At 36.1% G+C, this 12,781-nt stretch overlaps 1 protein-coding gene across 2 annotated transcripts in view; it reads left to right on the top strand.

The window, feature by feature from the left end:
• Window positions 1–12,754, top strand: part of TBC1D12 (TBC1 domain family member 12) — a 45,699-nt gene extending 32,945 nt beyond the window's left edge. For both annotated transcript variants that reach the window (XM_071563822.1, XM_071563823.1), the window contains 10 exons: window positions 512–594; window positions 2,191–2,308; window positions 2,651–2,757; window positions 3,381–3,461; window positions 5,589–5,683; window positions 6,362–6,433; window positions 8,267–8,395; window positions 8,709–8,818; window positions 10,540–10,798; window positions 11,073–12,754. In XM_071563822.1, the coding sequence (XP_071419923.1) occupies window positions 512–594; window positions 2,191–2,308; window positions 2,651–2,757; window positions 3,381–3,461; window positions 5,589–5,683; window positions 6,362–6,433; window positions 8,267–8,395; window positions 8,709–8,818; window positions 10,540–10,798; window positions 11,073–11,141 (1,123 nt within the window). In that variant the 3' untranslated portion in view covers window positions 11,142–12,754. The remainder of the gene's footprint in view (window positions 1–511; window positions 595–2,190; window positions 2,309–2,650; window positions 2,758–3,380; window positions 3,462–5,588; window positions 5,684–6,361; window positions 6,434–8,266; window positions 8,396–8,708; window positions 8,819–10,539; window positions 10,799–11,072) is intronic.
• The last annotated feature ends 27 nt before the right edge of the window (window positions 12,755–12,781 follow it).

Raw genomic sequence — 12,781 nt, 5'->3', positions numbered from 1 at the left:
AGAACATTTTAAGCTGGTGGACTTGTAGCAGTGCATCAAGCTTCCTTAGCTTTAGCTTCCCTTTCTTTGGGAAACTTGTCATCTTTTGTGGGAGTTTTAAAGGGCTAACTATAATGTATAAAAAGCTTTACCTTTTGTTGAAAATACATTATCACAGATTTCACATGAGCAACTGGATATCAATATGCAGATGTCTTTAATGCTTAGAATATACGTGCAGAAATGCATTGGAATAACTACCTGTATGGTTTATCAGTATTTCCCTTTTTTCATTTCATTTGATCATCATTCCAACTGTTCAACAAATTTAATAACCATACTTTGGAGGAAGCTCTAGGAGAACTAAAGAAAGGAGCAGTAAACATCTGATAGTTCTCTACAACTGTTGCTGAAACACTGGTAGCGTGACAACCCCAGAGCTCACCTTAGAGAGAGGCCACATTTAAACCTGTTCTGAAATGGTCCAGAATGTCACTTGTGTGTATTGAATTCAGGAACAATTTGTTTTCAGAAATCTTCCTGCCAAATCAGTGGAGGAGGCTTTACGTCACCGACAAGAATATGATGAGATGGTGGCAGAGGCAAAAAAACGAGGTATGTTAACTGACAATAATCACTAATTCTTTTTAACTGTGCAGCAAAAATAATGTAAATTCTGGCTTGTAGGTGAGTAGGTATATTAAAGAACCTCTTGTTTAATGTCTGGGTTATTCTCTGGTACAGAGGGGCACACAGTTTAAAACAGAACTCAATTATGAAATTGCTTTCTTATTCCACTACAATGAATGTAGCCAGGTTCAGAATGCAGCTTAATCTTCTATTTACTTTTTAAGGAAAAACTTTTGTTTTTTTAAAATAAGTTATTTGTGTAATATGATCAGCTAGAAACTTTCTGGGTACTTGGGCTCTCTTCTTTTCAAGCCGTATTGCTGCAGTTGCCACTAAGAGCCTAACTGTAATAAAGCTGACGGCTTAAAGATCTGGTTTCTTTGGAATTTGAGATCAATTTCAATGTGAAGACAGATGAGGACTTTGGGGTTTTTTCCAAACAGCTGTACCTGTGTGAACCTTCCTAGTCCCACTAGACATGTTTAATTTAAAAACCAGATCTGTAGCATCTGGTACTGTGTCAATGAATAGTTGTTGAAAAGACTTGTGCGGTCTTGTGTCTTGTATTCAGGGAATATGCTATTTTAAGAATCTGTGCTGCATGCTTTACTTGGGCTGTTGTCTGAGATACCAGTTTCTGAACTGATTGATCCTCTGTGGATCTGTGGCAGCTTACTTTGAAAGATGCAATAAGAAATCCAAGGCATTTGACAATCCATTTCACTCTGCTCTTGTGGTGTGCATCTTGTAAGTTGTGGTCTGTGATCCATGTTCTTTGATAACTGCATCTTTGCAGGATCAGCTGTGTGTAGTGTCTGTGTGCCCTGGTTTATGGCATTAACTGTTGCCACTCACAGAAAGCTTCAGTGAAAACTTAATGAAGCTGCTCAGCCACATCAGTTCACCAGGGATGGCATGTTTATGCTGTTGTGTCTAATGCCTGTATAAATAGCAAATGTCTAGTCACAGTGGTTCTTAATGACAAGATAGCATTGCTCTGTCCTTCTTTTAGCCTTATTAATAAGAGGGATCTACAAATGATTGTTTTTTAACAGAAGGGAGAACATTGTTCTCTTGTTCACTACTGTGACTTCGTCTCAGGTCTTTAGGTCCTGTTTCCAGAAAAGAAAATACTTAGTCCTTTTAGGTGGATGCTTCAGTAAAATCTGAATAATTTAAAAACAGATACAGAATTGCACCTTTAAATAACAATTTTATCTATAAATACTGCGGATTAATCTAAGTAATAAGTAAGGCTCAGATAGAATGTGATATGAAAATCATGACAGGAAGAACAGTGCTGATGATGTGTTTGCTTTTTAGTCATTCTGTGTACTGCAGAACAGAGTTCTATGAGACTTCTAGTCAGATTTTTGCTTGTCTAAATCACTGTATTTGAACAACTTAGCTTAGATTAAAAGAGTGTCCTGAGAAATGCACCTACAATCAATAGAAATAGTGTGCACAATTGTAACTTACTCTCGATCTTTCAGTCATCTAAATAATTGGAAAATAACTGAATTATTTACATAATAATTTATATACACTAATACAGAATTATTAACATGTTATGCCTCACAGAAATTAAAGAAGCACATAAAAGGAAAAAAATAATGAGAGAGCGTTTCAAGCAAGAAGAGAATATCGCTAGTGCTATGGTGATTTGGGTCAATGAAATACTACCTAACTGGGAAGGCATGTAAGTAAAGTTCTACTGTGTAAATGAGGCAAGGATGGCTTCTTTCTCCTCTGGAAACTGAGGACCCACATACCTTATTTCCCTTTTCCTTTCTGTGTTGTCAAGAAGTGAGTTTTTGTTGCTGTGATACAGTGTGAGGTCATTACAGAGCAACATGAAATGTGCTTTCTGGGAGCTTAATGTTTTGGGGGCTTTTAATAAAGCTTTAGTATAAGCAGAGATCCTTCAATATTGATTCGATAAATGATATGTTATTTTGCTTGTAAATTGCCCAGTGATTTTCAGAAAAGATGTGCAATATGTGCCTTTTTTTCCCCCCTTCTCCCTGTTTCCCTGTCCTAGGCGTGCTACCCGAAGAGTTCGAGAGCTGTGGTGGCAGGGATTGCCCCCAAGTGTTCGTGGGAAGGTTTGGAGTCTGGCTGTGGGAAACGAATTAAATATCACTCCTGGTATGTCTTAACAGGTCACATTGTAATGTAAAGTTAAGTTGGTTGCTTTCAAAGAAAAATGTAAAATTTTGTGAAAAAAGTATAAATCAGAGTATATATCTTAAGAACTGTGTTTTGCAAGGTAAGGAACAGCTATGTTTTACAATTAGGCATTGTAGCCTTGTAAACTATGGAAGTAAAGTTCAAAACCTACTTACAAAAACATTTTAGTATTTTTAAGAATTAAGGTGGGGCTCCCCCCCCCAATAATTTTTTATGTTTAAAGTTGAGAATCTGTAGCTTGGTTTTTCTTAAGGGAGTGAAAAGGGGAATTGCTTTATTTCATAACTAATGATTTTAATGATTTTGTGTTCCATTCATGAAAGTAAAAATCTGAATTAAGGCACAATTTCCCATTTGTAATTTGCATGTTCACCACGACAGAAAGCATAATACACTATAAAACTGTATTATAGTGGTGCTCCAGTGGTTAGTGGTAACCATCTAACAGATTCTTCCCCTGCTCCCAGTGACTAAGATGAACCAAGCAACCAAAGCCAAAAATACTTGTGTGCTTTTGTCTTGGGTCGGTGCTTTCTTGCTGCTTCCTTTTTTGTGATTGATTTTGTTTTTCTGTCTTGCAGAACTTTATGAAATCTTCTTGTCAAGAGCTAAGGAAAGATGGAAAAGCTTCAGTGAGACAAGTTCTGAGAATGACACAGAAGGTGAGATCTCCTGAGTGCTCAACAACTTCATATTCAGTTTTACAAACCCAGGAAGTTTCACAATGCAACTGCAGCATTAAGAATACTTGTTAAAAGTGCTTTTGAGTCATTCCCTACTTAAATATTTGTTGTCTTATAAAAAGTCAGTGAGCTTAGCAGTATTTATTATACCAATAAAAGATGCATTAAAATATTCCATATGCTAGTTCACTTTCAAGTGAATGTTTTCCTCCAAAATACTAGGACTAAGCTCTCATGAAAATGTTAGATGAAATCTAAATAGAAGAAATGAGAAACTAAATTACAATATGTGCTCTTGCTTAGTTCTGCTTAGATGGTTCTTATATCCCTTTCATGATCTTGGGAAAGAAAAAATATTCTCTGTTATTTGATTGTGGAACTGAGAGGTAAGGAATGTATAACATGATACATTTCAGATCCCACTTGAGTTTCTTTGGCTGCCCAGATGGCCTTTCCTCCCAAATCTATTAAGTGGGGATGTTAGCACTCGTGTGCATAATGGCGTTTTTTCACTGGCATGTTGCTGTCTCCTGTGGGCATTCTTCCTTTTAAAAATCGTATCAGTGTTGTCTTTAATGTTGGATACATCCTTGTTATAAACACTAACTTCCTGTGCTGTTAATAGATACTTTTTCAAAATGCTGCCATGTGCAGGTGTCTCTTCTATTACTGTTTTTGTTTGCACTTGCCATAGCCAGGCCTCAGTAACTGCCTGCTTGGACTGTAAATTATTTGGGTCTTCCATAGGCTACTCTGTGACTGATCTGAAGCTTGTCTTGAGACAAACAATTGATAAAAAAATTTGTGTGTACATGACTGAAAATATGCTTATCCTTGGAAAACATGTTTGCAATGCCCCTTGGTTTGTGGGGTGGTGGTTTGTTTGTTCTTTTGTTGTGGTGGTGTGGGCTGTCCATGGGGGAAAGCTTAGGTAATTTGTTTATTTTGGAGAGGTAGTAGTTCTGGATGGGAAAGGGGTCCATTTTGATTGTGTCAGATGTTCTGAGAAATGTAGAAATAAGGCAAGATTTAAGAGACTTTCATCTCTGGTTAAAAAGCAAGCAAGCTGATTGTGCTTATTATCAATCTTTGGTAGCAAAGTCTGAAAGAACATCCATTGTAGTTTTAGGAGGACTAGAATGAAATGCTGTTTTTGAGGCTTCAGCAGAGCAGATTCTTCTTAGCCTATTCATCAAATTCTATGATCATCTGCTTTACAGATGGCTCTTGTCTGATGTAAGCCCTCTGAAAGATCTTTTTCCCGAAGTGCCTTCTGTCTTTTTCACCACATTATCACTAGTATTTGTATCATGTCTCTGTGTGGAAGATTGGACAAAGATAACTCAAGGGCCAGCTGAATTTCAGGAGGTTCTTGAGTGAATGCCTGCCTTCTTTCCTGCCATTTGAAGAATGCTAGTCCTAAGGATGCAGAAAAATCTGAGTCAAATGAGAGTTACTGAGAGTTCAGAAGTAATGTAACTTCTGCAGAGAGCAACTGTGTGGTCGGTTCAGTAACAGTGAGACTTGAGAAATGCATGACTTAATATGCTTGACTTTGCAAGTGAAGTGTTGGCTTCTTGTGATGATGTGATTAATCTTTTTTTTCCCCTCCCCTCTGGTGCATATACTATATTTTAATGTGGTTGTTTTAAATGACACATTGCATGAGCTGATTAGGAATGAAAAATTTGAAGTCTGGGTCATGTTTAGATCAAGAGTAATGCACTCACTCTGCGCTCTGAAACACACTTAGTAACTGAAGTCTCAGTGAAATATGAGAAAGAAAACAGGCTTTTGAGAACTGGGTTGGGCAAAGTTAGAATTCTGGTTAATGTAGGATTAGTCTGGGCCTGAATAGACTTGAAAAAGAAGGAGTAGACAGATAGTAATTACTGATAGTTTACCTCACTTTCTGAAGTTGTTGGTATATACCAGGTATCAGTGGACAATGTTATCTCTTGAATTACAGCACTGTAGAATTATACCTGCAGAATTAAAGCAAAGTAATTTTTTTCCTTATATCCTAAATCTTTATGTGCCTATGGCAGTTTTATACTGAAGTTTGTAGAATTTATCAATTTCAATAAGTGTTGGTTTTGCTTGCAGATGCAGGAGCACCTGTTGCTGATCGTGAGGCCAGTCTGGAGCTAATTAAGTTGGACATATCACGCACATTTCCATCCCTGTATATTTTCCAGAAGGTGAGATTCCTGTAACTTTAGTTATGACAACTTTAAAATTCCGAATAGCTAAACAAGAAAAGAAACCAAACCAGCCAAATATGGTATAGTTTTAGAAGCTGTTTGGGGGTTTTAAACGAGAATAAAGTGGAGACATTTACTGATGGACTGTAAGGTGTTTTTTTTCTTCTGGATAAATTGCATGATGTTCCTATTAATGATTCTGAAATAGGCAAATATGGGAATATTCTTAGTGCTACAGAAATCTTGAGGCATCTTAGTACACTTTTTCAGGCTTTATGATTTTTATATATATCTAATATATGCACATACACATATATAAAGTAGCATGCAATCTTGTAATACAATAACTTGTGCTACTGTGAATTCAAATATCCACTGTCTCTCAAAAGGAAAGACCAACCCTGGATGTGTACCAGATATTCTCATTTTCCATTATGAAGTCATTAACTGGAAATTAGTACATAGGATTATTTGTCTGTTACTTTTAACATCTCAAAAGCATACACAGTAATGTTTAGAGTAAAATCTGGTATTTTTAGATATGAATAAGACAATAATTCACTGTCTCACTTTCATCTTAAATTACTGGCTTGTTACTTCCTTGTATGTATAAGTGATTTCGGGAAAAAAAACAATTTTGTTTTCTTTCTTCCCCTTTCCCTCTCCTTTTATTAGGGTGGTCCTTATCATGATCTCCTGCACAGTGTTTTAGGAGCATATACATGCTACAGACCAGATGTGGGATATGTAAGTATTTGTTGTAAAATGTTTATAACTTGGCAAATAAACTTAAGATGTCATGTATTAGAGTGTATTAAATAAATAGGTTCTCTAAACTTTATGCTACTAGCATAAAAATAATAATAAATAAAACTAATTGATAAAATATTTAAAATAATTCAACTTTGGCACTTTTTTATAGTAGTTACAATGATGGTAGTCTTTAGAGATAATAGCTTAAAATGTATTGAATGTCAAGGATAAACATATTATCTGGTTTGCATGGAGAATTTTAAATGGATGTGGCATTATGGTTCTGACAGACCCAGAGTATCTACAGAAAAAACCCAAGACACGCTGCAGGGTTTCCAATGAGCACTTCACCTTTTCTGCCCTACTGTTGCTTCCACTGTTACCATTTCTGTAGCGATACTCTCCACTTCACTACTGCATGTCGTAAAATCCAGAAACTCCTTCCTGGTGTCTTGCTGACACAGAATAATCACTCCACCTGAGTTCAGTGAAGATAAGACAGTTTTCAGCAAACATTAGTGTGTTTAAAACAAACAAAATAAACCTACAAAAACTTTCAAAAACCCCTGAACAAACCAACTAAACGTAACATCTCTTTGAATGGTGTCAGCTTACAGAAGCATTTAAATAATGAATAGATGATTTTTTTTGCTTTCTTTGCTTCTGGGGATATCTAGGAAAATCTTTCACAAGCTCTAATGCTTCTGGGCTCAAAAACATTTGAAAAGTTCTAAGTTTCATCCATGGAACAAAGCATTACTTAACACAGGGTGTGTCTTCCTCTCTAAATCAGATATACTTGGGACTCTGCATAACTAACTATTTGGTTTTTCATGTGCAAAAGTTTTCAAGCCTGAATTCTGTCATCTGTGACCTCATTTTTGGAGACTCTCCCATATTCTTTAAGTGAGATTATAAACTGTGCTGGCTCTGAGACTTCTTGTTCCCAGGGTGGAGTTTTAAAAGGCAAATAAGTTGTTTTTCATGGATAAGCTTTTTCATTTTCATTAGGAATACAGCTAGTCTGGATATTTCTCATCATACTTTTTTAAATGGTAACATGGCAGTAAATTTAATGTAATCTTATTTCAACACCTATTTATTCCACAAAAATGGAAAGCTGCTGGACTGTTTCTGATGCATATCAGTGTTTTCCCTAGTTGGTTAAAATGCTGAGTACATTTTTTTTTAAGAAGCAGGCAGCATGAATGCTTGGAGATGGTGAAATAATGATCATTGCAACTGAAATTGGTAAAATTATTATAATGAGTATTCAGATCATCACTTAAGAACTACAAGAATCATGCTCTTCACTTTCATTGCAGGCTTGTGTTTTTGAGAGAGCAATCCTGAAAAATCTAAACTTCTAACCACTTAGAAGTAATTTTATGTATGTGAACAAATACTGTTTGGCAAGTGGAGAGAAGCGTATTGACTGTTTTGAAACAGAATTTCGTCTCAATTCCAACATACATCTGGGTCTAAACTGTCCCATATGTAAAGTTTTTCTTCATGACTGCTTTTCCCGTAGCTTAACGTGAACCTGAGGCCAAGCTTTGTCTCTTATGAGCTCTGCATTCAGCCTGTGTGGTTTTAACTTTCTTGCCTCGCAGACTTCCACTGAGCACCTAAAACCAGTGTCTGAAGAAACATCTTATTTTTGCTAAAATCAAATGGATTTGCACGCATAAAAATTTATCTGTATTGTTTCTATTAATCTGGAAATGTTATGCAATCGTGTTTGACTGTAAATATTTTCATTTCCAAAGATATAAGACATACTGAACCTACTCACTTATATTTGCCCGATGCTTTTTCCACTTGAAGGTACAAGGGATGTCCTTCATTGCTGCTGTGCTCATTCTCAATCTGGAGGAGGCAGATGCTTTCATTGCCTTTGCTAACCTTCTAAACAAGCCATGCCAACTGGCCTTTTTCCGTGTGGATCACAGCATGGTATGCACAGAGTTTTCTGGTTTTGAATGTAACATTTTTTGCTCTTGAAGCGTAGTTGATTAATTGATGAATTCCTTTTGTCCTATAAAGGAGAACTTAAAGCTGTGGTTACAAAATTGAGAATACTAGATACTAATCCATAAAGCTCATTCTATTGTTTTGATTTTTCCTCTAGAAACATTTAATAATTTTACTTATCCTGAAATGTTGCATTGTGTTATGTTGTCATTCTCAGTTCTTGGTGGGTTTGTGTTAGTTTACAACTAAACATTCTTTTGATGACTGCTCATGAGATGCTTTACTATCTCTACAGATGCTGAAATACTTTGCAGCTTTTGAAGTATTTTTTGAAGAAAATCTTCCCAAACTGTTTCTTCATTTCAAATCATACAGTCTTACTCCAGACATATATTTGATAGACTGGTGAGTTCATAGAACATAACAAACCTAACCTTAGAACTATTGGAATATTTTCTGGTTTTGCTATAGATTTTTCAGCATGAGAAATTAAGCATAAAAAATGGCATTTCGTAGGTGTTTTTGTACCTCAGCTTTCTAGGTCTTGTGGAATTGTGCAACTGTTTTGTGCAACCACAGTTCCTCTGACATGATTCAAACTTTATTAACAGAGATGTCTTCAGTTAGAAAATGAGACACTCGGGAGTCCCAGGTGTTCATTCTCTTGTTGCTGCAGTTCTGAGTAACATAAGTAGGGGGCAGGAGGGTACTACCCCATAGTAGTCTTCTGACTGATTGTAAGTGACCTTGAAGAAAGTGTGACTATGGGAATAGAGACTTTAAGTCAAAAGGAGGATGAAATTTAGGACTTGGTTTGGGAAAAGATAAACTTGCAAACACAGTGAACAATTTGAAGTAATGAATGTTCTAAAGCTGAGAGTACCAAACTGCATTACGTGCCTGCAATGGAAGGCAGTAATGCAAAGCATCCTTCAAGTGTGGCAGAGCTGCCAAATACAGAATGTTTGTGTATTTGTGTGTGTGTGTGTATAAGGATAAGCTTCACAGAGAAACTTCTAACCCATATAATAATTCTAATTGAGTAAATTAAATTAGGTAGAATTAAATAATATAAAACAATTGTCATCTGAACTTTGCCATGAGTTGCAGCTTATCAGTAAGCAGTAAGTCTCAGAAGGGGCAGGCTTTACAATAGCAGGGTTGAGTCAGGAGTGTGCTGCATCCTGAGAGTTAGGCAGTTCGAGGGAGATATGCACTTTGTGGAAATAGTGCTGCTGTGCAAAGCAGTAGAACATTGTGCTTCCAGTTACTCTGGAAAAATGAAGATTATTATTCCTGCACATGTTCCAAAGATGACCTTGAGACAGAAAGAGCTCCTCTTATAATTGGGAGAGTAGAAGAGGAGTAGTCTGTGATACAGCGTGTTCTGGGGTTCATGAACCATTTCCCAATAGCAATAATGTGGAAACAGAGAACACTGTGCTTTTTAAAGAAACCACAACTTTATAGGAGGAGTTCTACAATCTCTTGCATACATCAGACTGAGCTCTTCTGCCCATGTGTAATGAATGCCTTTTAAAAATAAACTTTGCAAACAAAAATGCAATTTGGGCTCTTCACAGTAAAAATAGAACAATGACTGTCTTTAGATTTTCATGATTTTTAATGTGAACAGAAATTAAAAAATCTATCACAGGAATGGAGTTACTGAATTATCTTTAGTACATAAGTGGGACGTAGCCCTGAGATGGTTTGCAGCTTTAGACTTAGTTTAGGAAACAAATGATGAACAGAGCTGTTAATCTTGAACATTTAAGCCATACAGTTTGTTACATAGTTATGATCTTTGTTGCTCAAGTTCTAATCTGTATAATATACTCTGTTTGAGTGTGGAATGGTTGGCAACTTACTTAGCCAGACCTTCCTAAGGGAGGTGCTATTCAAATGGAGGATTTCCTGTGGCATAAGAAGAGATGGGTTTCAGAGTACAAGTTCTGAATTAAAAAACTGGAGATATGAGGATTGTTGAAATATGGAAAAAATAAGAATGTATGAAATAACTTGTCATCTGCCTACTCTGAAGCCATGTTACTGAGGCTTAAGAAGTTGTATTTCCATTTTTCTGAAATCAGTTAAAGTATAACTTTTTTTTTACTCAATTGTAGGATTTTTACACTCTACAGCAAGTCATTACCACTTGATCTGGCCTGTCGTGTCTGGGACGTTTTCTGTAGAGATGGAGAAGAATTTTTGTTTAGGACAGGATTAGGAATCCTTCGGTTATATGAAGATATTCTCCTACAGATGGACTTTATTCATATAGCACAGTTTCTAACAAAACTTCCAGAAGATATTACATCCGAAAAGCTTTTTAGTTGTATTGCAGCTATTCAGATGCAGAATAGTAACAAAAAATGGGCACAGGTGAGTTTGTTGGATACGTATCTGTATGTATAGATATATAAAATCAGAGATGACAGCACATGAATATATGGGGCTTACATATGGGCACATGAATATATGGGATCTTAGAGACTATTTATATGCTGTATGTCTGACTTCTGAGCAATGGACACTTCCTTTGTAGTGTCTCTTTCTAGAAATTGAGCTCTATGCTAATATTGGGGTGGTTAATATGGATACTGTTTTTCTATAAGACTGGCTTTTTTTATATTCATTAAATAATGTACTTTTCCAGGTGTTTGCCTCACTGATGAAGGACAACAAAGAAGGGGACAAGAACCATAGCCCAGCACCGAAAAACTAATCCTTGTAATGTTGAAGTCAATTAAAAATGTGGAAAACCACTTGATGACAAAGAAGCTTTCACATCACTCCTATGTGGAAAAAGCACTATAGAAAATGTGAAAATGAGATGGAAAAATGATATAGCTCTCAGTGGAGTAATGAACTGATGAAATCTTCACCCTTTTGCCAGTATTAGTTTTTGTTGTGGGAAGATTTGTTTTCACACAGAATACTAAAATCTATGAAACTGAGAAGTGAGAAGTTCATATTTAATACTTTAAAAGAATCAGCGCAATGCAATAAACATTTGTAATAACTTCTGTTGGTACTTTAAAAAATTTTGAGGCATAACTTTTTTACAAATACCACAAAGGCACTTTTTTTGGGGGGATGAGGGAAATGCCAGATCTTAATGCCCCAAAACTGCTATCCAAACCAAATGTTTTGGTACAAATGTTACCTCCAAAATTAACAATTGAGAGTATTGAGGACCAAATAAGGTAGTTTGGTATGTTTATGTGCAAGATTGTTAAAATTTGGAAAGGGGTATTGTCTTGTTGTGGTTTTTTTCTTTTTTCTTTTTTTTTTTTTTTTTTTTAAGTTGCAGCTTCATTCTTCAAATCTGGGCAAATGTAATTAACTCAGGAACTGTAAAAGTATTGTGCCCAAACTTAGAGCAAAAATAATCTCAATTTTAAACAGTGGCAAGAACGGGGCTGCTATTGTTACTGTACAGCTTTCAAAGTCAGTGGTTGGTTGTTGTATTGGTTGTGGAGTAAATGGAGTGGTATTCTGTGAAAAGGTTTTGCCACCAGAAGTTTTATTTTGTTGAGCCATTCTCAACTAACAAAGACGTGTATGTAGTGGTGAACACTAGAAAATGGCAAAGCTATCTGTGGACTCTGTGTTAGCAAAGCAGCAGCCACTTTTAACTCTTGGGAATAATGCAGGCACAGATTTGGTTTTGAAACTGTCTTTTATTAGTGTGCAATACTGAAATCCAAAAAGTGTCTGGTTTAGTAATACTGAATTCTTTCAAATCTTTTAACTGTGAGACATAAGGTCACATTGTATGTGTCATGGCAGTTCCTTCCCAACATTTCCTGTTCTCCAAGATGCTGTACAACCACCTGTGGGTTGCAGGGGACAGAAGTTTAATATGGATAGCACTGCAGGTGAGGAACACTTGCACTCTCTTCATCCATTTTTGCTAATATTTAATGTAAATAAATTCCTTACATGTGGGTTTTGTAACTGGTCCCTCTGGAAATCAAGTCAAAATTACCATTATGTATTTTTAAGTGCAGGAGGCTTCCAGTTGTCTGGTGTTTAAAAGCAGAGTCTGCATAATCGGGGTAAAGATTTAGTGTGGTGTAACTTACATTGCTTTCTGGTCTAAAAACTACGTATATGCTACTCCTAACATTACGATTTGAAATGTAAATGTCACATTTTTCTTAACTTATGTATTCACTACTTTAATTGGATCCAATTTGTCCTATATTTTTGTGTTATCTTGTACAGTTTTCTTACTTTTCAACTATAAATCTGTATATAACTGTAAATAGAAGGATCAAGCCTTCCTTTAAGACCACTAGTACCAAGTCCTGTGTAAATAAAACTTAGAGCAGATGCGCGCTGTGCTTCCTTTCGCTGCCG

Source organism: Pithys albifrons, chromosome 9, assembly GCF_047495875.1.
Source record: "Pithys albifrons albifrons isolate INPA30051 chromosome 9, PitAlb_v1, whole genome shotgun sequence".
Lineage (NCBI taxonomy): Eukaryota > Metazoa > Chordata > Aves > Passeriformes > Thamnophilidae > Pithys > Pithys albifrons.
Note: the sequence above shows the minus strand (reverse complement) of the source record. Positions and strands in the feature narration are given on the sequence as shown.